This window comes from Acanthaster planci, linkage group LG14, assembly GCF_054643075.1.
Source record: "Acanthaster planci isolate LZ-2023a linkage group LG14, COTS_SCS, whole genome shotgun sequence".
NCBI classification, from domain to species: Eukaryota; Metazoa; Echinodermata; class Asteroidea; order Valvatida; family Acanthasteridae; genus Acanthaster; species Acanthaster planci.
Genome location: NC_141790.1, coordinates 12,275,936 through 12,302,887, shown reverse-complemented (window position 1 = coordinate 12,302,887; position 26,952 = coordinate 12,275,936). Strand labels below are relative to the sequence as shown.

At 39.0% G+C, this 26,952-nt stretch overlaps 2 protein-coding genes across 5 annotated transcripts; one reads left to right on the top strand and one right to left on the bottom strand.

Annotated features, from left to right (window-relative positions):
- Positions 1 to 26,855, bottom strand: ppp2r3b (protein phosphatase 2 regulatory subunit B''beta). 3 transcript variants are annotated; one of them, XM_022243002.2, is made up of 15 exons: positions 26,697 to 26,850; positions 25,598 to 25,720; positions 24,906 to 25,394; positions 19,698 to 19,883; positions 17,490 to 17,593; positions 14,107 to 14,209; positions 13,072 to 13,146; positions 8,532 to 8,618; positions 8,048 to 8,204; positions 7,342 to 7,393; positions 7,098 to 7,184; positions 6,574 to 6,718; positions 6,127 to 6,276; positions 5,485 to 5,609; positions 1 to 4,843 (listed from the first exon to the last, which is right to left on the bottom strand). In XM_022243002.2, exons 3-15 carry the CDS (start codon positions 25,269 to 25,271, stop codon positions 4,693 to 4,695), a joined length of 1,788 nt encoding a protein of 595 aa, XP_022098694.1. In that variant the 5' UTR covers positions 25,272 to 25,394; positions 25,598 to 25,720; positions 26,697 to 26,850; the 3' UTR covers positions 1 to 4,692. The 3 variants fall into 3 exon arrangements, with proteins under 3 accessions (XP_022098694.1, XP_022098693.1, XP_022098696.1); XM_022243001.2 differs by lacking the exon at positions 25,598 to 25,720 and having other exon boundaries at positions 26,697 to 26,855; XM_022243004.2 differs by lacking the exons at positions 24,906 to 25,394; positions 25,598 to 25,720; positions 26,697 to 26,850 and adding an exon at positions 21,507 to 22,826.
- Positions 14,611 to 17,214, top strand: LOC110983618 (uncharacterized). 2 transcript variants are annotated; one of them, XM_022243009.2, is made up of 3 exons: positions 14,611 to 14,747; positions 15,215 to 15,733; positions 15,888 to 17,214. In XM_022243009.2, the coding sequence occupies exons 2-3, from the start codon at positions 15,457 to 15,459 to the stop codon at positions 16,511 to 16,513; spliced, it is 903 nt and encodes a 300-aa protein (XP_022098701.2). In that variant the 5' UTR covers positions 14,611 to 14,747; positions 15,215 to 15,456; the 3' UTR covers positions 16,514 to 17,214. The 2 variants fall into 2 exon arrangements, with proteins under 2 accessions (XP_022098701.2, XP_022098702.2); XM_022243010.2 differs by having other exon boundaries at positions 14,642 to 14,810.
- Positions 26,856 to 26,952: the final 97 nt, after the last annotated feature.

Here is a 26,952-nt window from a genome sequence, read left to right as displayed (position 1 = left end):
TCCGGATACCAAGACAATTGAATCCTCTTTATTTGAAAGATTCCAACTGGAAACTCTGACTTCAGCCATCCAACTTCCAGTTGTCGATGAGCTATTAAAACAATATGCCGTTTACGTTTGCATAGGAGTGTAAATAACGACGGCAAGTTGAATCCAACGAAAACCTGATGGTCTAACAAATAGAACCAAGCCAATGTTTCCCCTCATCATTAGAAATTAGTTACAGCCATTATATTCAACAACCTGGGCCTACAATTCTACATTGGCAAGCGCACACAGTACAGGCAATGACAAAAACCAAACAAAAAATACAAAATTTTAGAAACTCACAGTAACCAATTATGCAGCACATCTTGAAAATGACCATCACCGAAGACCGATTAAGTTGCGTATCGCAGTCTTCTATGGAAGACTAACACGGGTACAACGAAGATAACTGGATCATAAAATTACAAGTGACGTGTGTTCACTGAGCCTCTATGTACGGAACAAAAACAGAAGGTGTCAAGTGATGTGTGGACAAATTATTGCCATAATTGTTATCCTATTTTTTTAATTCAGAAAGATCCCAAACCAGGAAACAGGAAACACGAAACCAGATCAACTCAGCTCAACAAACTTATAACCTTTCTCCAGTAGGTTCTTTCTTTTAAACTTTATCATATTTTAAATTCAGGAACATGGGCGAAAATCCTGTCAAAATATCCGTCGACGAGCTGACATTTATAGAGCAAAATAAACAATCGACTCTTACTGTTATCTTTGGGATCATTTAGGCGCGCGCCATAAATAATGAAGCACTCACGAAGCTGATGCGGGAAAGCGCGGGCAAATGCAGCGTGAAATGAACCAAGATTTAATGTCATACCGCAGAGCGTGAAATGTGCGACCCAATTTGCACTCTGGGCCTTCGAGTTTTCAACCTTTTGAATGACGAGACTTGACAAGGCAGAGAATTTACTGAGACTTACAGTTCGGTTATTAGAGTCTGACTTTCTTGGCAAGCAAACCGTGTGATACGCACGGCCGTGTTACGGCAAAGCCAAAGGTAGTCTAGATACATTTTACATAATACGCTGTACGGAAGTAAACGGTTTTATATGAACTTTCAAAGTTGAGAATATTCAAGATGAGCATGCGGTCGTGTTTGAGTATAAAAAATATACCCCCCCCAAAAAAAACCCGCTTGAACTGCCAAGTGTGTTGAACACAACACTGCCAATGTTATAAAATGTTCTTCACTGTCATTTTCTGGGGCGAAATTGGAAGGCAATGAAATACATCCACCAAACAATCGCCAAACGTTTGGGGGGGGGCAGGGCAGCGTATGGTCTATGTATATACATAATGCGTTTTCCGAAAGGCATCCTTAAAATACCCATTTCTTGTGTTCATTGTCAATTTTACACGTAAAAATACCTTATGGGTAAACCCATGATTTTCCATATTTTACAAGAAACTGTTTGAAAAATCCTGACATCAGCAAAGATCCTGACAGATCTTGCAACTGAATTCAAATCAATAGATCTTGGACCGCAAGATTGAGGATAGCGGTAATGGGTACAATCAGCAATCCAAATCGAGTTCTGCATTCGAGTGGAAAATTCAACAAACTATAACGATCCAGTTTCACCAGTGATCCTTCTGACGGGACGACAGAAAACTTTAAAAATCATATTTAAAAAAATCACCCAAAAAGTAATAATCGTTTCGGTGCCAACATTCAATACACGGGTAAGACCATCTCTAAAATAGGACAGAAGAGGTGACCGCGTCAAACAAGCCTTCGATATCCTCAGGGGCCCTAACGGTCAAATCCTATCACGTCCACTTGTTTTCCAAAGAGAGATACCTCAGCTACTCCGTGACGATATAATGACGACAATACGGGTCATTAATATTCATAGCTAATAACGTCCCGCGTACGGTATAACAAAAAACTAAAACTCATGACACTACGACGGCGAGAAAGGTTCCCTCAGCTTTCCTCGGAAGCTGAATTTGAGGAAAATTATTTTTGCTTATTAAAATGACTTTCTTTCTTACTGGCCCAACAAAACATATTTCCACAGCGCTCCTTTTTGTACACTTCATCAGCACAGCTACACATTTTTGTCAGAAAATCAAACAAAATGATGTTCAGCAGTAATAAAAAATGATGCAATACGATACACGAGTACGAACATAATCTACATCCATAATAAATCCGTTGGCATCCTGCCTTTTCTTGTTTAAAAAAAAGGTAATAAAAATCAAGGTCGTTTTCAATCCAGGACCTGTAACAAAGATTAAAGTTTACAAGGAAAAACCATGCTGATCTATCGTAGGCCTTTTAATTCATTTATAAAGAACAGTTCGGCTTTTTAAGTGTTTCGTGTGATTTTATCCGGATTACAGAACAAAATGAAAATACATTCTAGTATCTCTTGCTTACGGTAAGGCCTGGATCAGTGTGGTGATAAAAGTTAACGTGGTGAGAGGCTGAATGGGAGTAGGTGTACAGTCAGGTGGGTAGGACATCGTCCATATCCACATTCCTTTTTCATTTAGAACTTCGCAAAGAGACGTCATACGTCGCCAAGCAAACGTCCATCGAAACAAAAGGCAGCATAGGACTCTCACACATGACCAACATTTCACCAAGTCCAGTGGGTTCTTGTTTTTTTAATTCGGGAAATATAACAGTATTCCAATTTCACTGCACGCTACGCCTTTCCGTGCTGGCAAATTGACAACGGTAAAAAAAAATCCCGGGTGCTTTGTCAGTCTTACACGCGGGCAAACAAACAAGAGAAGGAAATCGCGGCTGAAAAAATCCCATCCCTGTGTAAAAAAAATTCTTTTCAGTGGTTCCTCCTGCGGATCTAGAGGAATAATAACACCCATTCAATCAAACAGATGAGTTTCGATAATATCAAAAATTATTCTGGGGAGTTTATACTTAAATAATTTATATATACAAGCACAAACATGTTCATATTATATATATACAGCCCAGGACAGCCAGGAAATAGCCTGGAAAGTCTAAGCTTCAGATTGGCATCATTACTTGATACCACTAAATTGATGAAGGCACCGTTTATAAATATGTTCGCTGTTTTCATAAGAAATTTCATAATTTAGCAATAACTAATCATTGCACAAAGCGAATAAATAGAAAAAATGGGGAAATAATTGAAATGAATGAAAATGGATTTGTTACAGTTGCTTCCCGACCGGAGGCGGGGGTCAAACCCAGCCAATGGCAAATGAAAGTAGCACACCATCTAGAACTAACTAAACAAACTAGGCAGCAAACCAAGAAATCCACCAAGAAACAAGAAGGAACAAACAAACCAACAGACTGACAAACAGCTACTTTGGGTTTTGGCATTCAAACCGAATCCATCTTGTGAATGACAAATGGCATTAAATGGGCCTTACGTGACCTCATTTTTCAACCAAAAGGTGAGCACTCAATTCAGCAACTATCAAAGTTCCGGTTGACTTCGTCTGCACTGACCTGTGTCAAAGCCACTGCATTATTTGCAACTAACAATTCTATTGAGATCTAAACATCCATGCTACAGCACTATCCAAGCATAATCTCCCCTTTCCCCGGCATTCTCAAGGTTGATACAAACGACCTGTGTAAAATGACAGCTTCAGGAACATTTTACCAGCTGATTGCAAAATATCCAATTTCATTTTGTTTGGCATTAGAATTTTCTTATTTAATCTGAGACAGCCTGAATTATAACCATGTGTTATCAACTGCATTACATAAACAACCACAAAATTAATATTCCACTTTGTATCACAGGCAACTGTTTGCCGTACTGGCTCAACAGGAAAAAATCTGTCTTTGAGCATACAGAGTAAACCGTCTCTGATAACACAGCCGAACTAACGAGTTGGTGCAACAGGGCAGGTGTTGTCTACAGCACTCTGCAGGAACAATGCCAATTGGGAACTGCCATCAGGGAGATTTGCCAAGATCATTATATGTGTGAGGTGCGGCATAATTCTTGGTTAACCTTAACTGATCTAGGGCAATAGATCCCTTGCAGTTGGTACTTGGTAACAGTTCCTTCAGTGTGGCAAGGAACCATTGAAAAACTGTGAAGTGCAATCCTTCCATAGACAGAATGTCATCATGGCGTTGGATTGCTCCGTAGGCAGACAGCTAGACCAGTGGTGTAAGGTTCTGATCCATGTTGTCACATTTGGTTGGTTCTTTGATCAGTGGAGTCAAAGGGGCCACAGCGTATTGTAAAATGAAGAGATTGCCAACATAAGACATGACAATTCACTTGATAGAGCACTTGTCAGGAATTAAGAGGTTACAGGTTCTTAACCCACTCAGGTAAATCTCCAGGTTAAAAAAGATTAATAAATCGCAGCTTCTTTATTCTTTGGCTTTTACATGACAGACCTTCTACAACCCCTTTTTTCATTAAGATGCTTTTCTTATTCTTGTTTTTAACGGCACAAATCTGATAAGCACCTGCGTCCAGCTTACTCTACCCTGTGATCAGATAAAAAATTGCAATCTTGAAAAAAATTAACAAATTCATTCGAATTTATCAATCATAATCTCTGACAACCCGTACACCTTGATTTGCTTCACTTGCTTTGTTACTTTTCAGATGATCAGTTGAATATGTACATTATTAATTGACAGGTGTATGTACACTGTACATTATGAGTACGTCAGAGTGGTATGCTGGATTTGAACTCAATGCCGTCATTATTATTGCCCACCCATTTATTATGCTGTGGGGGTTCCGACAACTTTATCTTCTGTTGGAGGTCAACGGTCAAGATCTCCTCATCCTCTGGCTCAAAGTCATCTGGGTAGTCTCTGTGAATATGACCAAAAAGATATCAATGACTAAGTGACATTGACAGCATATCAGAGGAATGACCACAGCAACTTTGCTAATGCAATGAAATAACCAGACATATCAATAAACATACTTGCTAATGAATATATATGACACAGGCATGAGATATCAAAGGGCTACTTACACATCTTGAGGATTGTCGATTGATAAATATGTACATGTATGAGGTAAAATAGTCAGTGCCACTCATATCTTCAAGACTGCCGACTCATAAATGTGTATGAGGTATAACAGTCAGTGCTAGTTACATATCAACAGAACTATTTGCCATGAATATGTAAAAGTTATGACATCGCCACATACATCCTCAGGACCACTGATCATGTGTATGCATGAGGTATATTGTCAGTGCTACTTATATATCTTCATGACTATTAGTTCATGAATATGTATGAGGTATAACAGTTAGTGCTACTTATGCTTCTTCAGGCCTACTGAATCATGAATATGTATGAGGTATAATAGTAAGTGCTATTTACACATCTTTGGGACTGCTGATCATGAATATGTACGAGGTGTAAAGGTAAGCACGACTGACACATCATCAGGACTGCTGAATCATGAATATGTATGAGGTATAGTAGTTAGTGCTACTTACACATCTTCAGGACTATTGGTTCCTTGCTGGGTTTCTTGAGCTCCTTCTTCTGCAACTAACAACTCATATTCTTCAGCTGCATATTTCTCCCAATCCGAGGGTTCTGGTTCTTCATTCTCAGCATCCTAGACACAACAGGAAGCAAATGAAACAAAGCATGAGGAAAGCAACGGAGCATGTCATTCCTTAGTAGTCGATGGTGACTGGTCTCTTGTCTCATTGTCTTCTTGCAAGAATTCACATCAGAATTATGTTCCTATAAAGCCTCCGTGGAGTGAGTAAGGACAGCATCTGGCTCAAGGGAACACAAGCTTTGTACGCCTTGGTGAAAAATGAATCAATCTAGAAAGGAAAACTAACACTTGATAAGCAGATTGATGACTCATACGCTCTTATAATATTCCCTGGTGTGGAAGAAGCAAACATGGTAAAGTGGATAGCCCAAGGACATGCAGAGTAGCAGGAACCAAAACCAATTTCTTGTAAACATCAAGACGAAGCTATCAATCACAAATGGTGCTCTACACCTTTAACACGTTAATAACACTCGTCTCTCTTACACAGAAAAATTGAGTGAGTTTCTGATAATTTGTTGCCTCTGAAAACTTCAGGGGTTGGAGAGTAAGCAATGAACTATCTCACCCTGTTACAGGCAAACGGATCTCTCTGTTCATGCTCCAGGTATTTCTCTAGATTGAACAGCGTGTCATAGAAGATGAAGGCTAGCTTGCATTGCTTGAGGTCTCGCAAGGAGATCCGATCAGGCCGTTGGGGCTTGACAAGATCTAGGAGCTGGGAAGGAAAGAGGAAAATCATCAAATCAGAATGGGGCAGGAAGATGTTTTGTCATCTCTAAGAAAGAGACTGGTTCTCAGACTGGCTCTTTCAGGTATTGACTACACGATGAAATCTGTCATTGGATCTATCTTGACCCCCAACTGGTTAACCCTCCACAGGACTTGTTAAATGTTTCTCGTTTGATTGTTAGCATAAAAAAAACTGTATTCAGCCATGAATCCAATAGGTCTGATCTCAAGATAAATGCATAAAATGTATACTTCATCTAATTGAAGAACAGACATCACCCACCTGACACAGGCAATCTTGGAATGGTAAAGTCTCAATCCCTAATGCTTCCATTTTACTGATCTGTTCTTCATAGAAGTATTCCAGTTCATACATGGAGAGGAAACCATCTCCATCCATATCCATACAGCGGAACCAGTATTCAATGCTGAAACAGCCAAAGCAAAATAACATTTAATAGTTTGTTATAGTTTTGATGATGGCAACATGGTGCTTACGTGACTCTTTGTACAAGTGTTGACACCTATCAAGGAACTAGGTAACAATTATTCTGTATCGTCAGGCGAAGACATTAACCTAATCAGTCTCCTTACAGGTGCCAATATGCAGTTCTTGAAGGGGAGGAGCGATTGTGATCAAATATCTTGCATAGAGACAGACGCGTAGTGGCACCTTGATGTGATTCAAACCCACATGGATAACAATGCTCCATTGATTATGATTTACTTTCTGGAGGTGTTTATGTGGCAAAAGATTCACCCCAGGATAAAAGGAAGTGGCACACATGTAGACAAATCACTACTGACCTCATTGGTGTCTTCTTATCTTCTTCAGAGATGATGAATGCCACAAACTCAGCATAGCTCATCCGACCTTCCCTTACAGACTCAGGACTTGAAATGAAATAAAAGAGTTACAGAAAAACTGAATAAAGCAAATGGCATATGGTTTTAGAAATGATTTACAATAAATCTACCAAAGTATTAATTCATTTCTCAATCAGCGAATGTATTCATTGCTAAGAAATCCATGAATTGAATTATTATTTACCTGAGTACAGCGCCAGGGGAAAAGATCCTGTCTATGATCTTGGAAGAAAGAGCTCAAAGAAGAAGCAGAATTAACTTTCTAATTAATTTGAAGAAGTGAAGATAATGTCAATTTTTAAGAGGGAAAGGCACGGCAGGCAGCTTAAATGTAGTTGTGGCCACATGAAAAAATAATTAGTTCAGCATCAGTTCCCGCCTCAACAAATCTTGGTGCATATTTTTTTTTATCTGTAAAAGTTGTCTTTTCTGATGTTCTTAGCCATCCCTCGTTGTTTCTACAACACCCACAAATTCTCGTGCATGCACAACATGCGACTTAAGTGCATACACACAACGTCATGTGCACTTCTGTAACGAGTCTGAAGTGAGCATGGCACTTTTGCTCCGTGGTTGTAGCAGTCCAGATCAGCATTCATACCAAAGTATTTAAAAAAACAAAACAAAACAAAAAAACCCTCCTTTTTTTGCAAATACGACTGGTGCTAAACATTTTTTTTGCGGCCTAATATAAGAGGATCTTTCCTACATAGCAATGTCCAAATATTTTCATTGGTGCTTTATGTGTAAATAAATTTAGTTAGTTCACTTTGATTCTAAATGTCCCAGAAGACTGCAACACTGCCCTCTATTGATGGCTAAATAAATACTGCAGTTGTTGAATATGTATAAACACCACAAAGGTCGGCTTTGACAGAACAAAGAGTTACCATGATCATTGTGTCTGCTAAGATCCTTCTTATCAATGAATAAGTCGTGATCAGTGTCCAACTCCCAGAACTTGCAGTAGATGACATAGAAGTGTTCATAGGAGAAATAATCTAAGATCTGATTGATGTCATCTTCCTCTTCAAGAAGTGCAATGACCTACAACCAGAGGATAAAACTGTGTCATTGAACTTGTACATCTTTCTTGGAAATCTTACAAATGAAGTCTTTCTCTTGGAAACCTCTCTTAAGTTGAGATATCAATGTTAAAATTATGATATAGTAATACTATGGTGCCCTAGTTGTCCATACTAGCAGTAGATGGTCAAATTTTATGAGGATGTGGAACACATATCACAGCCCTGAAAACTGAATGACAACAGATGTGTGTATCAGGAATTAGCCTAACCATGCTGAAGCCAACAAGGTTATGCAGGATTTCAATGGTCCCTAGGGGGTTAGGGCTAATAGAAGAGAGAGACTCACCGACAGCAAGTTGCTTTTCCTGAGTTCTGGTAGCGTTATTCTACCATTCCATGTTCTGTTGACGCAGTAAAATATTCTCGCTATCACCTGATGGAAAAGAAGACTAACATGTAATTTTTTTCATCTCCTGTGCAGTTACACTCTCACTGTAAATTAACTTCCATCATTAAGTCATAAATGCCTTTAGTCATGTTTCTCTGAGTAATAGTGGTATGTGATAAAAACGTGATGTTAATGAAGATCAAGTTGAATAACAGTTGTCTTCGACACTGATGAAGAGATGCTCTACTCAATGAAGTAATCCAAACACTACCACAATAGTTTGAAGATTTCAAGCTAAGCTCAATCCTGATCTTGAAAATGTCTCTGTTTAATCTTTCATCAGAACAGACAAATATTTTGTATCAGAAACCAATGGATGAATTCAATTTTATGGATGAATCTCAAATCACATGAAATCAAAATCCTATTCCACTAGCCTGGCTGCTATCATTTGTTCATAACGTCATCATTCCACGTACTAGGCACAGTAATAAGAGCCTGTGAATCAATCAATGGATGACATCACCACATGTGCAATGGATGATTATCGTCAATCTAGTCTGCCCTCATGAATTTCAGTGAGGCTATTGTCTGAAGTCACTCCTTCGACACTGTTTGAACTCTACAGGTGAGGTGTTTGACTCACGCCCAAGTGATAACATCAATCATGGTATCCCCATCAGGGGAACTGTGTGTGGTGCCATGGTTGAAGTATTAATACATGTCAAAGAGTGAAAGGTTAACTACTGTCTGACCTCTGACCTTTGATAAGCTCCCGGTCTAACAGATCCATCAATGCTGCTCCCTATTTGGCTCATAATCAACAAGGGTGGATTGTTGGAAATAGGTTTGGAAAGCAAGAAGCTTTTTAAGGAGTGTGCATCTGTGGCCTTAACCTTTTGACCTTTGACCTCAACAGCTGCATTTTGATGTCAGGACTGGGTATGTCTCATCCATCGTGATGGGCACAGCAACTGTACTATGACCGAACAGGTTAAATAAAAGAAATGGGGGGAGGAACTCCAGTCAAACTGACATGTTAACGTACAGGGAATGTGATAGAACACACACATGAAAGCTTTTACTCCGTCTCCAAGACTGGGTTTTTAACATGTCATCTTTTTAAACTCAGAGTAAGAACTTTTGAGAGTAAGAACTTTGAACTAAGAAGGCCAGTTTGGAAGCATCTGACAATAATATCCAGACCAGGTTGGCATACTCCACCAAGATCACCATAAATTGCATCACAGAAACTAGACAGAATGATTGGAATGGTCTTTTTCACTATTCCTAAACATACATGCATTTGTGAAAAACAATCAGCACCAAATCTGATCTGGGAGTATGCAGGCCAACATGGGACAAGAGGTATCAAGATTCCTTGCTTGTCCTTTAAAGAGGCAAAGGTGATTGAGAGTGATAAAGCTATCTATGCTAAGCCTTTAGTCTGTACTTATGCCTAGAGGGATAACTAACCAATCTCAGGGGACTCAAAATAGATCAACAATCATCAAGTCAAGATGCCCTCCCAACATTCATGTAACCTGCACACTCATTGGCTGAAAAGTTGCCAAGGGGTGGGGCTTCAGTGCTGTCACTCTACAGATGATAGATTCTGATTGGAGAACATACTAAAGGGAGAGTTTTGCAATGATCACCTGACAGAAGCTTGGTTTTGATTGGGTGATTTAACGAAAGGGTTAACTGCAGAGATTTGATTGGTTAATTAAGTAGTAAATCAAGGTACATTTGAAAGAGAGTGATTTAAGAAACTCAAGCTCTGTCTAGGGAGTGGCAGTCATTCTTTTCAGTCTCATGCACCAGATCGAAGAAACAGCTAATGACTTCCTCTGCTCATCGCTGAGTAAGGTGTCACACTACAAGGAATACTACACTTCCAAGATTTAACAAATTCATTTCAACAGTGCCAGTTTGTAAGTACCAACACATTTGTGAATATTTTCCTTGAATGGTTACGTATGAATTGTTAAAACCTATACTAAGGCAGTTTATACAAATCTACAGGATTACAGGCACAAGAAGTTGGGGTGCAGAAGCAGTCTTAATTTACACCTGTAGAGTTGAAATTTATGATAAGTCATTATGCATACTGTGGTTTGCCTGTGATAAGGCAGCAGCAAAAACAAACACCAACAAAAAGCAAAATAAACTTGTTGAAAAAAAATGAATTGATGTCAGCCAAAAGCCAAAAAACCTAAGATGCGTATATTACTCTCTAAAAGTCAGATGGGATTTTTCAGACATTTGACTCGAAGTGAAAACTACTGAAACAATTCCATAATATGATATGGATGGCTAATGACATTTGCTAACGAGGGTTTTATATGGAAATAATTTAAAACATTTAACTCTCAACATTCCAATATGTTGAATTCTTTTCTATTTCAACTCATAAACAGTAATTATTTCTGTCTCAGTTTCTGTAAAGTCTTCTTTTTTCATTAACTATTGGCACAGTGACAACACCCCACACCGTTCTGAGCCCATTCAAGATGGTCCCCAAGACTTTATTGATTCTGGCCATCCTACCTTCCCTCATCATGGCCACGCCCCTACCGGAGGACCCAACATCAGGTGGGCATACACAGGAAACTGATTCAGATGTGGCGGAACACCCAGTGACAGATGGAATGAGGGACAATGTGACACGGGAACAAGAAAGCATGAATAGTGAGGGCATCACATCAGCCTTTGTATCAGCCTTGGTGACAAAAACAGTGACAAATGAGGTAAACAGCTCACAGCAGCTACGCATACGTCTCAATACAGAAGCACCATCACTCCCCACTGCTGTCATACCAAGCGCTGCCAATTCAACAAATGGGATAACAAACATGGTGACGGACACTGTGACAGAGGAATCATCTCAAGTGACCAATGTGGCATCCATGACAACTGATATGGTAACGGAACGTCCATCAGAACCCACATCTCGGCATGAAGTCACATCCTCTGAGTCTTATTCTACTCCTCTGCACACAGGTGCAATAGACCCCACTGAGGAGACAGAATCAGACCTTGAAGACGGAATCACAGAGCATCTCTCAGAGATACCACCCATGGAGCATCTTCAGACATTATCCCTGCAGCCTCTTGAGAAAACTGTGGTGGAACAGATGATGACATTCCCAGCTGATCTTCAAGAAACAACTCTGAGTCATCAGATACAAAATGTTACACAACAGGCATTGACTGCTGGAATGACAGACCAAACACTCGGCAAAACAATCTTCAATAGATCCCATACCACTTTGATTCAAGCAACATCTCAAACCCAGCAGCTGGATTGGAATGAGAATGAAGGTGATATTAGCCAAACCCCTATCCACATCTCCATCCCAGCCTCCCTTCCAACCCAATCAAGAACCGTAGATTCATCCCAGTCATCAACCCAAGCCCAAATACTAACGCAATCTCCAACAGAAACCCTCATCAAAATGCTTTCACCAACCTCAACAACAGTAACCCAAACTCAATCAAGACAGGCTCTGAGCCAAAATCTAAACCTAACCCTGGCATCAAACCAAACCTCTCTCCCAACCCCAGCAGCAGATCCTATCCAATCTCCAGTCCAAACAACCACTGAATCCTCAAGAACTTTCCCAACTCTGACACCAACCCAAATTACAGAAACACTAACTTTGTATGACAAACAATCCACCGCACAGACCCCCTTCCAAACTCGTGAGCAGACCCCAACACAATCAATCCCACAAACATCACCCTTTGCCACGCCTTCCCAATCTCATCCCACTACAAATGATTCCAGTCTTGCTACTGAGACAGAACGGTCAGAGAGCAACACCCAGGTCATAGTTCAAATCATTGTTGATGGTGCCGAGGTAGGGCCTGGTTATGTAATCAATGGTATTAATGACAATGGGAGAATTGAAGTGCATGTCTTTGTAAATACGCTTCCCCATCAATAAGAAAGTTCTCACATCAAAACTTACTGTTTGCCAAGTAACTTGCGTTATCCATACACAGTAAATGTTTCCAATTTTGTTTACATGTTTCAAACACTTCTAGCCATCTGTCTCTGTTTGCTATGGAACAAACTCCATTTAGCTGCTATCCAGCACTCAATGAGTACAAGTATGAAAGACCTGTACGTTGATTTCAATTCAACTTCACGCATCTGAAATCTTCTTAATATTAGTTTTTTAAAAAGATTGAAAATTCAAAACAAATTTGTGCCACAAATGTGCTGAGTTACGTGATAGCTACCGGTATGTATGCAGTTTTCATGTTCTACCTGTACATGTGGTTTAAAATAAACAGCAATTGACACATGTTACTACTTATATTCAATTGCTCCAAACCCTATTTTAAAGTTAACTAGTGTCACAACAAAATCTTTCAAAAACCAACCGACTCACAACAGTCTGATCAACAAATCCAGTGTTGTACAAGAAATGATGCAAATGTTCAAGAGAAAACTGTCGATAAGTGAGTGTTACCATGGAACCGTACTTACTGTATGTATATATCTGGAATGGAATTCTGGGGCATCAAGGAGAAAGGTGAGGCCAGGATGAGAGTCAACGACCTCCTAATAGAGGAAAAAAAAGAGAAACAACAATAAAAGAAGACTATAAGAAACTTGATGTAAGAATGTTGATCACTCAAATCTTGTGAATTCTTCACAACTCACAAACAACTTCCTGACATAGAAAGTGACTTAGATCAACGGCCTTCCCAGAGAGTGAAGACAAAAATGTCAAAAACAACAACACTCGGCATAATTCTTATGTTAAAGGTTCAATGAAGGAAGACGACTTTTACAACTTTAAAGTTGGAATTTGAAAGGATATGTAAACTTGTTCAAAATTTATGCTTTTAGAAGTAGACAAATGCACATTTAACAGAATAAAAAATGAAGTAGTAGTACAGTGACTATTTCTTGTTTCTTTGAGTTCATGGACCAGTACGAAGTAGGACAGATTGAAGGTATTAATCTTTGAGATGCGCTATACTGCTGAGATTGGCACGTCAATAGGTGTGTTGTGGTAAGCTTTAAGATGTCTGTCTGTCTCCTGAATGTCTTAAGATGCTGTGAAGGAGGCTAGACAGTCAGCAGGGAAGCTAATTATGACATTCTCAAGCAATGCCAGAATCGCTGCATGACTGTCGACTGTAACTGGTTTATTACAACTAGACATTCTAGCCACATTTACATCAGTGTCTGTACAATATTGACAATGCTTTACAAGCGATAAACAGTGAACGACTGAGTGAAAAGTGTCTAAAAGTCTTTAGACAGATGGAGAGTTTATTTTACAAAATGAGAAACACAAACGAATATACTTTACACATAAATCAAACCAAAAATTTTGAGGGACTGTTCTAACTTTTTTCTAAAATCTTTAGGCAATAAACCTCAAAGTAAAGTTCTCCACATGGTCCAAACTAACATGCATCTGTAGCACTGTGACCGAACTCAGCTCCAGTGACAAGGTTGCAGAGCAAACATTATTATGATTGCACAAAGCTGATAATGTTTCCTTAATACCTGAATAAATGGATAGAAGTCTTCTGGAACTAAATAACTGCAGCCTGGCTTGGCAAGAAGACGGAAAAACCTTGCAGCATCGTCATGGCAATCCCTGATTAACCTGAAGTCAAATCAAGAGGAAAAACTGGAATGAATGTCTCTGGAAAAACATTTGGCTGCCTGTTCATTAATGTTACACCGCTTTCCGGTGTTCAGAACTTCAGGTAAGGTACCAAGAACAAAGCCAATAAAATAATAGTCAACAAGTGCAGGGGGGGGGGAAATGCCCCCATAACCCACTGGTGCCAAGCAAAATTAGATTTTACCATTACAAATGCAAAAATGCTTACATGGCCATGGAGCACAATGGTTGGTCCAACCAGGTCAAAATTAATCCATAAACCTGTTTATCAAAGAAGCTGAACAAAGTACAAAGACTCAGTAACCTAGGACACTATCTTATGTAAACACACTGGTGGAGATATAGACTACTGCATGAATGGATGAGGTTTGGTTAATAATATCACATACCACCATGCACACCCCATACCATGAGGGCATTCCGGGAATGTTTGTCCACTGCAATTCTTCTTAAATCTATGCAATGGAACCATTCTACTTTTCATACATGTAGTTTGGTAGTGCAGACAACAGGGAAGGTAAGTTGGCGACATTGTCAGTTTGTTCACATCAACTAGCCACTAGTACTGTTAGACTTCGAGGTAGGCTACATATATTTATTTCAGGCAATATTTAGACAAGCTTTTGGAAATCAAAATGAAGTCATCTCTGTGTTAGGGTTTCAATTTCAAACGATAACCTTCATTGTGGTCTTCAATTTAAGGATAGAAGTTGATTTTGTTTCAAGCTGTCTATTTATTTTCTTGACAATAACACAGCTTAAACAAAAGCATGCAAATGCTTTTCAGATTTGGTTGTACTTGCTAGAGGGGTAACTTTTAAAAACTGGAATTGTATTCCCTTTGAATAAGAATAAAATTGATCAAGTTGATGAATTTTCAAACGTCAAGCATAAATGTATGTATAGTTAAACATTAGGGAATCATCTGAATTTAAAAAAGATCTGTGAGGGGATTTTTGAAGTCATTTTCCAATTTTTGATTAGATTTGTTTGACAGAAGTGACCTAATGCACAGCATCAACTCAACTTTGGAAATATTCAGCTGCACGTGGCTCATTGCTTCTGGACAGCCAGGAAGCTTCCACAAGAAATGTCAAGAGAAACAACTCAAGTAACAGCCAGCGAAGAGAGTTGAATGATTCCTTCCAGAGACAGAGATGCATGTACTGTACAAAGCAAACTAAACTGATTACATGTAGTTTGGCAGAGAACTAAAGCAGGATAAGATGGCAGATTCATCAAGTCTGGCAGCAACTTCTACTTCCCAGCTCAGTCCTTTCAGCTCGGATCAGAGGACTGATGATGTTAATCTGGGGGCCAAAGATCAGTGGAGGCTAAGTGGTGAATTTGGCAGAAAGGGAAGTGGCCAAGAAGAATTCAATGGGACCTTTGGCATTGTTTCAACTCAACCCGGTGAGCTGGCTGTGGCAGATTACTGGAACAAGCGAGTTATCATCTGCAGCGATGAGGGCCAACACAGGGGCATCATTCCACTATCAGAACGTAAATACTTTTCTGACCCTTGAGGAAAATATCAACATGAACTTTTCTTCAAACCTGAAGGAGATGTCTATTGGTGGAACATTAATTATGAGCTTAATGTTTCCCTTTTCACATTTAACCTTCTCCCTTTTTCTTTACTCTTTTCCTTCTCCAGGTCCCCGTAATATTGCAGTAATCAACAAGATGTGCATGTTGGTGGTTGTAGATACCTCCAAGCACGTCAAAGTATTCAACACAGACAAAGAACTGGCCTTCCAGTTTTCCACGGTGCCGCTGGCCGATATTGACAACATAGAAATAGACCTGCGGAGCATAGCAGTCAAGGCTGATGGTACCCTCATAGTGGGTGACATCAAGCGGATGGTATGGACTGAGCACATGCCCACTGATGGATTACTTCTACGCACCATAACAGTCCAGATAGCACCTTACTACCTTGCTGTTGATGACTCCACTGATAAAGTTGTGATCAGTGGATATGAAAATAAACAAGTGGATATCACTGATAGGAATGGGATTGTTCACTCCTCCATCAAGCCACTCATCAAAGGCCAACCGGTGGGCTGCTGCCTTGGTGTGCGTATCAACCAGTCAGGGATCTATGTTGGAGTCAGTAATGGTTGGAACAGTGCTGGTCATATTCACCTCTACGATGCAAATGGGGTTTTCCTTGATTGTCTGGCCCAGGGGCTAACCTTCCCATTGGGAATTGCCTTCTCATCAGATGGCCAGTTGGCAGTGGCTGAGGGGTTCTCTGTCAAGATGTATGATAAAGCCTAATAAGACCCCTTAACTTGACAAGGATTCTTGTCTGTGCCACTGCTTCAAGTACATGTACCCTACACATGTACCATAGATTGTACACACCACCAATGCAGCCTCAGGTATGGTAGATACTGATATCATAGCCCCATCCTCGTCATTATTACAATCCCAATATTCTTTTTCTTTTTAGTTAAATTTTCTTACTAAATGACAAAAAAATACTTCGATTCCCATTTCCATAAAATGAGGAAACCTCACTGTAAAGTAACAGGCTCAGTGTAATCCAGTAAATCAACCGTAATTCTAACAAATATGTCCAATCAACACCAATAATAAAATGGAATATGATGAACTAGATAATGAAGCGTTATGAAATCCTGTCACCATAACGGCCTGGGATGAAATTGACTGATCCAACAATTCATCCTTACCTCAGACTTTTAGTGATTAAACACATTCTTTATCAAAAATCTTGGAATAAGAAATGAAAATATCATGATCACAATCAAGTGGAAAATGAAGAAAGTAAAGTAGCCACAGCATACGTCCGGTATTCAAATCAGCGATTATCAAAGATCTGTTGTAAACATTTTAATTTCATTTTAAAATGATTTGCCACTTTGTACATTCATGTAGGTATTGTAGCTGTCTACAGGCTTCACTTCTTTAAAATGATCCTGGAATTGGAAGAAATACATATTTGCAAACACACTTAACACTTACTTTTGGCTTGCATCAGTATGTATGTGCAGTGTGCTTATATAGGTTTTCAGATATTAGTTAAAAAAATGTCAACACACAAATGACTTTTTATTCTACATGCAATGTACACATGTACAGTATGTCATCCGAAGTGAATGGTTTGAATTGGAAAATGAGCAAAGTTCAAATCTTAAGTAACTTGGGATACTATGTCAATACATTTATACACCAGTACCAAGACAGACAACACATTCCAGGTGAAATTAGACAAGATCATTTCAACACCCACCTTTTCCACATGGTGAGGTACATGTGTGATGTGACATAGCCCACCTTGTCTCCACCTGCCGCAAGGAACAATGGCATCTTCCAATATTGGGGACATTTGCATGCCTGGGAGAGAAAAATCCCAATTGAACAAGATCAGAGATCCAAATGTTGACAAAATGTCCCTGTAATCCATTTTTGAGAGAGAGGAATTTAATTCATGTCAGCGACAAATGAAATCCCAAGTACATCAAAATCATACATGCATAGTGAAATTTGTACAAATATTAATGGGAACTGGTGTATTAAGTTTGATAATTGCACATAGTCTAAATTGAGAAAATTCTTTTTGAGAAAACCTGAAAGAGGCAAACACAAGAATAAGGTTTCAATATGATAAATGTGCTTTCTAAACATCCAAAGCATCATTTTCCCAGATAAATGATTGTTTTGAAAGTCTGTTATGTGCATGTACCATGCTGATTGAAGCAAAGGTACACAAACGTGGGAACAACTTGAGATACTAACATAGGTAAGGTCACTGACTCACCGTCCACTCAAGAGGACAGGTCCTCAACTTGGTCATTTGGAAAAGCAATTTAGACTGGATTTGTCCCTGGATTTCCCTCCCATCTACATATCTTCAGTGAGCTGTGACTTGACAAGAGGCACTCACAACTGGTATCAGCCAATGAGCTGACCATGATGCTGGATTTGAACTCACTCTGTCATCTCAGTATCTGGGGCCAATTTCATGAAGTGTGCTTGGCAACAGGGGCTTACCAGCTAAAATGCCATGAGATTTCAAGCCAGTTGTAACTGGTGCTCTGCTAAATTCTTGCCAAGGATGAAGGTTCATGGCAACTGGCTCTATTGGTCTGACTCAGGACGATCGAGTTAACAGATGGAGAGCTATGGATGAATGAACTGAAAACCTATCATCCACATTCCTTACCAATTGAGGGCGCTTTCTGTACAAATTGTAAGGGACAGACCTCTACACAGGAGCTACTAATTCAAGCTTCAGTGGCTCATTTTTTAAAGCAATTACATGTATGGCACATGTACATAATTCCAGTGTGTAGTTTTGCCTACCAGAAGGCTAACACCTGTACATACATACATGTAAACCGTATGTACGGTAAATTTGCTGTCAGTATTCATCAATATCATTTGGGAAATCAATTCCCAATTACGTCAGTATCACAATCAGAATTTTACAACAGAATGACAGCTGATCAGTCTCCTTCCTCTGGAAAAAAGAAAGACTCTGACCGCAGAGACAGGGCTGGAATCCCCTCCATCATCTGTAAGCAGATGGTCCAACTTACAATCTCTTAACGCTGCCATATTGACTGTTGACCAGAAGGTATCAAAATACTAAGCAGGCTTGATTGTATTGCCCTACCAGATCACAGATGAAATGAGTCAAATACTTCACTTCCAAAGCCTATTTTTGGTATTTGTTGTCTTTGTTGCCCTTTTTGTTTTGGCGAAAGAAAAATGTTAGCAAGAGATCTGTCACTCTGTTACCATACTGGCCAATACTGCTATAGTAGTAAGAATTTTTAGCCTGGTTTGTACTGGTCACTTAGCCTGGTTTTGATCGGTTACTTAGCCTGGTTTTGACTGGTAACTTGTGATGAATGAGACATTCCATTCATGAATTGCAAGTATGTGTGTTTTGACAAGAACTATGCAGGCCATTCACTGAGCAAATAACATAAACATGATTTGGCTGTAATGCAGCAATGTGATAGCTAAACAAAACTATAGTTTCAATAATCCATTTGTCCAGGGATTACATTCTAACAAGATGAACAATTTGTCTCATGAAGTTTTAGTAAACTGGTTCCATGAAACAGCAAACTTTACTTCTCAATTTTTTTACTAAATTGGAAGGACTGAAACAGTTGAACTGAAACACAGTTTGCTCTCAATATGTCAAATGTTTTGTATTTATTTAGATCCCACTCACCATAGCGACTTTGTCCATCTGATTTATTTAGATCCCACTCACCATAGCGACTTTGTCCATCTGATTTATTTAGATCCCGCTCACCATAGCGACTTTGTCCATCTGATTTATTTAGATCCCACTCACCATAGCGACTTTGTCCATCTGATTTATTTAGATCCCACTCACCATAGCGACTTTGTCCATCTGATTTATTTAGATCCCACTCACCATAGCGACTTTGTCCATCTGATTTATTTAGATCCCACTCACCATAGCGACTTTGTCCATCTGATGTTTGTATGCTCTCTCCTCTGGTAAGGATTCAAAGAGTTGAGTGACTCGTTGGATGACAGCTTCATTCTCTTCACTAGGTACGGGACGACCCATGGGGAAGTAAAATGGAGGGACATGGATCTTCTGAGCAGGGGAATGAGACTCACGCTGATCTCGGAAAAACTGTAAATAAATGGATAAGGAATAGGGCAAAATTTAGTGCATAATGGAAGACTTTGTATATATTGGTTTAAAAATTGAGGAAAACTACAAATATGGCGAGTTTTGGCCAAGGGGGTGATACTGTGAATTTTATCATTTTATTTCACACCATACAGTACTGGATACACTGTAATTTGTTGAACACTGCAGTACATTTTTGTACTGACACAACCTGCTGTAACAGTTTCACATTCTTTCACTTTTGATAAAAATGGTTCTTTCACTTTCGATGCTATTCACATTGTTATCTCTGCATAAATTATCTGGGACATTAAAATCACGCATACAGATAGCAAAGCCCACACAGTGAAATCATACAGCACACGATAATTCTGTTACCAGACAATTATAATGAGATGCAAAACATAGGCAAATCAAGGCCACAAAATACCAAACCAAAGATCATTATCAAGCACTAAAGTACCTTTGAACAGTTCATATATAGTATACACCTGTACTGTGCATAGATATCTGGACTATAAATTCTTGTTTACATACTGGTAATTAGCCATCTTCGTTTAAATGAACCTGCTCTAACATCAAATGACCAAATGTATCAGTACTTATACCACAAAAACAATTGTTCCAAGAAAAAATTCTTGATTTCATGTTTTTACAGATGTGATTTCTGTCTTGTCCACGGGTTTGAATTTTGTTTTGGAATATTCATTACGTAACACATTCCCACTCTTTGTGGGAAAGCATCGCCTTACCTTAAACGCCACTCAATCAATTATTAACCCCAACACCCCTTGAGTGTTCATGTTCATGTAAAGCACATTGAAATTGGAGGATTGAGGACTCTTAAAGAGTTTACTGGTATCAATGAATGAAATACCGTATTAAAAAGAGACTTCCCTCTAACATAAAGGGAACAAAATGAAAACTGAAAGCGGACATACCATACACACTGTACAAAGTCACAATAAATTGAATGCCTGAAAAAATAGGATTAATTCCCAATCCATGTTACATGTACTTTCACGGTATCTGGCTTTCAAATCTTAGTTATGTGTACTGCACATTTAACAAGATTTGCACATCATCAAAACCAAACAGGAAATACATCGACATGGCTCACTGCCAATGGACACATATTTTTGGATTCAGAAAGTAAAAGCTATCTACATGTACACAAATGTGAATGTGAACCTAACTTTTCACAGATCTTCACGTCCAAATAGTACCTAATTCTGAGTTAAACATGTTAAACAAAATGCACCCCTACTTAACAATTCCTAAAAACACGAGAGCTACTTTTGAGTGATAGGGTAAGTCTCTTGGACACATTTAAACAACTTGCATGTAAATAGTTACATTTGTGACCCGGTACATCGAAATCAGAAATAAGTCGCAAATTGACTTATTGGGATACCTGTGCGTTGATAGAAAGAGAATTTCCTAAGCTTTCAAATGGTACACATTAGAAGCGTGTTGACGATAACCGATTTTTTTCAACCTTTATCCACATCCCCACTTTACTCGGCCATTATGTAAAATGGCCTGAGTGACTTAATTCCTGATTACGATGTACCGGGTCACAATTGAAGACTCATTCTATCATAAATAAGAAAAGGTCATTACCTTCCAACACCTCTGCTCTGCGTAATTATTACATTTATCCTGATCGAAAATCCCCGGGGGTAGGGCTACAACTGTACAGAACCCGTAATGGATAGCATGACACATCTTCCCCTGGGTGACTTCTTCGCTGCATAGTGCAAAGCAGTGGGGGCAGTTGTGCACTGCTCTTGTTTGTTTCTGATCCACGTAGACGGCCCCATAGGTAATGATGCTGGTGATGACACGCTTGAATGATGCAGGAGGGATGCTGAGGGTCGTGTTGGGGATGGAGCTGGTGTTGGTGGTGACACCTCGTGAGCATTTCTGCATACTAAATGGCCCTACCGTTGTCACCTCTTAACAGAATGCCACATGAGGGGAAGCCTCCTTTATCAAAAGTTCACTGTTGCGTCTCAAAGATTAAGCAAAGCAAGCTTTGCCATTATGCAAATGAGGATTGTCAAGATGACAATATTTTTCATCGACCATCTTCAGTCACTGCGTCCTGTACCGTATGAGATGGAGCAAAACTCCTCACTGCATTATATCTCATAGCTACACTTGCTTGTATAGTGACTTATGTTTACGTTGACATCATAAGATAACTCAAAAGGTACACACACAATGCCTTAGGCAATGAACCTGTTCCAAATTACACACAGCAGTACTGAATATCCAACTAGTCCTACATCAACATCAAACTCCTCAGCATCGATGACCTCCAATGATGAAAAGATGACCTATCCTTCAAAGAGTCAGTGATGCGGTTCAGTTCCTCTTCTGCATCCCCCCTTCCACGTCTCCTCATCATTTACCATGGATTCTTGGAGGTAAGTAGATCACTCTAAAAGGACAACCCCATATAAGGCAAGCCAGTTGGTATGCCGCACACTGTGCAACAGAGCAGGGTTACAGAAGTCTTGATAACTCGGAAAGACATTCAATACACACGGCACACTATCGGTTGATTATTAAAGTCTGTCTGCTCACATCTCACAGTTCAGGCTCTGAGAGCATTAGGTCTGCCTCAGCATCAATACATCATATTTCATGGATCATACAGACACCAGTAGTTCTTCTGTATGCAGGTCACAGGGACCAACCTTTGGGCATCAATCTTAGAAAAACCTCCAACTAAAAATAGCATCAGGAGGGGATTCTGGTGAACTTGGCGGTCAGCATTCCACACATTCTTGTATTGATTTGCACATGCTCCAAAAATGCAAATCTATTACTGTGAAGTTTTTTACAACTAGCCCAACACAGTCTACAGTAAGAGTAAATAAATAGCCAACTGCAGAATCTGCCAACAATAGAAAGTGATACATGTGCATGGACAATGGTTTTTCTGATAGAAGTACCGTACATGTACATGTAAGTCCAGTGAATGAATCCATTTTTGTTTCAGATTGTTAGGAGGCAAACTGATCAGGACAATAAACAAAAAAACTTTGTTTACCCAGTAGTGTTTTACCGAAAAGACTTGTTGTGACTTCCTTTTTTTTTTTAAATAACTGATGAAACACAAAAAGAAAACAATTTTTGTCCCAATCATTTATGAAATTCCTCCCTTCAAACATTTTACAATAAACCTTTACAGACTGGAGAGAAAAATGTTTAATTTAAAAAAAGGAATAACGTCAAACTGTCAACAAAATGCTACCTGAGACATACATGCCAACAAATATTTCATTTCACCTATAACTGATAGATTAACACTTTTGGAATTCAATTTGGATTTCATTCCATGAATTCCAAGTGATGTAGTCATCTGATCACTTTGTTTTCTTATCAACAACAGCTGGAATGTGCCTGGTACATTATTTGGGTAACATCACACATTTCTGGAAAACGTTTTGAGACTGAAAGTTATATACAATGTCGGTAGTATTATTATTCAATAGCTACTATTTAAGTCAACTTATTTTAAAACAAATAAAAACAAGAACTTGCAAATCCTTTTACATGCCAAACACAAGAGGATTTTCAGATTTGCCTCAGCAGGGGAAATGCAGAAATCAAGTACCAGCTCCGATATATTCAAACAAATGTATAAATACCAGGAAATAATGCGAATGAGTAACATTGATGGCTAAAATTATACAATAAATCACGAATCACTCAGGATTCCAATCATACACGACACATAACCAATATGCATGTACATTCTCACTCATGAATGGTGTACACAGCAAACATATTGCATATCCTTCATTCACACTCCCAGCTTATTAAGTCTTTACAATGCATGATAAATACTGGTATGCAAGAGGAAAGCCTAAAGGGCATCAACCCCATGACCTCAGTATCAAGTTCTCCTCAAAGGCATGTTGAGTATGTGACACCTCCGAAATGCTACTGTGTTTTCAATGACATTTAATTTGTGTCTTTGATTATGTCATTGGATGTACTGAAGCTAGAAGCAATTTATACATGTCTTATGTACATGAACATGAGCTACATGTACAAAATACATCATCAAAATAGTAACGTTTTAGAGGGTACATGTACATGTACGCGCATAAATTTCTTTTGTTCTATTTTCTTGAGGGTGCATCAGATAGGATTTTTAAACCTGCAGTCTAAAAGGTTAACTTTCTACAGCTACATACTGTACATGCTGGTACAATTTGACAAAGTTAAATCCACACAATTTATTAAAACATTGTTTACATGTAATTATCAAAACTAGGGGTTATTGGGAAATTTTTATAGTACACTCTGGAATTCACTGAAATCCAGCAACTGTGCAGACAGCAATATCTCTAGGGACTCCAGTGAAAATAATGTCTGGCCTGGATTGGTCTGATCCATCTAAATATTGCAATTCTGTTCCGTGCTGAATTTTGTTTAAATGCTCCTGTCCTTCAAACATTTTTCACACAGATGGTTAGTGCTAAAAAAGGGAAATTTGTGCACAGCAAATAAATTTTAATTTTCTACATTGGCTGGTGCTATTGCAAGTAAAGTCATTACATGTACATCAGTCACAACTGTCTTGACTGGACAGTGGTTAAAAGTGACAATGGCAATGACAACAATTATGACACAGAAGACAGACAAGGGGCCTTTTCACACTAGACAAAACTCAGGGTTGACGCAGGGTTGAAAACGGGCAGTGATTCACACTTGACAAATTTCAACCCTGGGACCAGGGTTGAGATTTTCAACCCAGGTTGAAAATTATTTGTGCAGCTAATTTCTGGATTGAACTCACTTCGATAAGCCTAATTCACATGAAGCAAGTGTGAAACAATGCTGGGTTGAATACAGGGTTGAAAAATTCGCTGAATTCACGCTGAAGTGTGAAAAGGCCTTAGTACACATAGCAAAACTGAAGAAAAGTCACACACCAGTAATCAAAATCTAGTACTGGACATAAAAAGAACACACAAACGATCTGAATATAAATGAACTCACCTTAGCAGCTTGACTCCTCGATAGTGAGTTTGACAATCTAGACAAGCTACTCTTTCTCCTTGGACTCCTTGGGCTTGGTGATGCTGTCAAAGGAGGCGGGGGTGAACATGGAGGAGTAGATGGAGACCCAATCCTTAGCAACGGAGAGGCGGGACTCCCTCCTCCAGAGTGATATTGGAATGAAGTGTTATTGTTGGTGTTGATGTTCTCTCCTCGAGAGATCAATTTCAGGTTCTCATTAAGACTGTCCCGAATGTCAGCATCACTAAGCCACCTCAGAAAGAGTTCATCAACCTTCAGCTTAAGAACTGGGCGGGGGGATGAAGACATGTTGGATGTTCCAACTTTCTCAAATGCTATTTGCATCTAATGGATCAGTGCATTTGTTGATGGTATTCTTCTGGATGAGCATGGCTGACTCTTTGACTTTCAAGGTCATTGTTGATCTGAGGATGCCTATACTTTCTCAAAAAATTTCAATGCTGCTTCCTGTGAAAAAGAAAAAAATCAAGAAACATTGATTCTAACAGTAAATATCTTTGCTATCATGATGCGTATCTATGGGCCTGTATTTTTGTAATTTAAAAGCTAGAATGAACAGTCCTCAATTCTCAAATTTCAATATGACATTTGGGTAAGGGTTAATATAACATTGCTTTTGGGTGATTTGGGCTTTCATGTACAGTATGTACCTGAACATATGTAGGTCTGGAGAGACCAAACCAAACTGCCTCAGGTGTTGATCATTTCCTCTTTTAACTTTCCTCTTGTATTTGATTATTTCCTCTTGTATTCCATCCAACCTGCATACCATCCTCAAGACAATACCAAATACATATATATCAGCAAAATGCTGATTCCAAATTGTCTTACTACATGTATGTCTGATTTCTCACTTCTTAAAAATTGGGGTTCCACCTGTGTCGCATTATTACTTGTATTATTGAAAAGTGAATAACAAGAAAAGACAGGGAATAATGACTGACGTTTTAATGGGCAACAAGTGTATGTGGGTTTTTTGGGGGGAGGCACATTTGTGACAGAAGGGTAACCTGACTTGTATGAATCTTCATAGTTCTTTTGGATTCTACATGTATTCCCCAAAAGAAATGAAATAAAAACACATCTTATCACACAGGCCTACGTCATGTGTGCTGAACATCAGTCAGTCAGCATGATCATTACAATTATGTTGTGCTAGGCCAATCACTTGTTAGGCTAGTAGGCCTACATGTAAGTAGTCTCAGTCAATGCTGTATGAAACCTCCGATTTGACTTGGTTGAAACAACATGAATCTTCAACAACGGCAAAGTGAAAAGAACGGGCAAATGAAAGGCGATGGAAAGAATTCCATATGCAGACGCCACTAGATACCCAATGTACAAACCCAATAAGACTGGTCAGTAAAGGTTGAACTTGCTTTACTGAATAGGCCTAGGCCTACCTCGATATTTTCAATGGGCCTACCACCATGCCTACTAAATTTGACTTCTGACTGAGCGAGGACACTTTTTTAAATATTGCTAAATATCGTATCAAAAATTCCTCATAGGCTTTGTTTACAAGTAGGCCTATCACTGTATCAGCAGGATCGGTAGGTATTGCTACCATAACTATATATATCTATGAAGTCACCCTAAAAAAAGTTAACAAAGTTACATGTACAATAGACAAAACAATCGTCCGGAAACTGGGCAGTATGAATAAAAATGAAGCTAGGCCTACAAGAAAAAAATCGTGTTTATCCCTGAATTCCAAGGAAAACTTCAAATCTGATTTTGCAGAATTACCTGAACTGTACGAGCGACATGTAGGAAACTACTTCACACAATTCTGCAAAGGAATGTTGTTAGATTCTTTCGACAGCTGGCATTATCAAGAAAAAATTTATTTGTATTTTGGCAACCGGAAGCTGCGGACAAAATGCGTGACTATGAATTATGGGAATGCCTACAGCAATGATTTCTAGGTTTTTTTCACAAAGAAAACAAAACTGTCCAAAAGGAAAAAAGTACTCAAGAGGCAATTGGCAAACTTTTTAATACA

What these genes read in the sequence shown, in the direction of transcription:
- LOC110983618 (XM_022243009.2), top strand. Translation starts at nt 15,457, where the DNA reads ATGGCAGATTCATCAAGTCTGGCAGCAACTTCTACTTCCCAGCTCAGT. An exon ending in CATCATTCCACTATCAGAAC is followed by an intron (nt 15,734 to 15,887) that starts GTAAATACTTTT and finishes TTCCTTCTCCAG; the next exon opens with GTCCCCGTAATATTGCAGTA.
- ppp2r3b (XM_022243001.2), bottom strand. Translation starts at nt 25,271, where the DNA reads ATGCAAATAGCATTTGAGAAAGTTGGAACATCCAACATGTCTTCATCC. An exon ending in CGAGGAGTCAAGCTGCTAAG is followed by an intron (nt 19,884 to 24,905) that starts GTGAGTTCATTT and finishes ATTTATTTACAG; the next exon opens with TTTTTCCGAGATCAGCGTGA. An exon ending in ACTTCTATCCATTTATTCAG is followed by an intron (nt 13,147 to 14,106) that starts GTATTAAGGAAA and finishes TTCCTCTATTAG; the next exon opens with GAGGTCGTTGACTCTCATCC.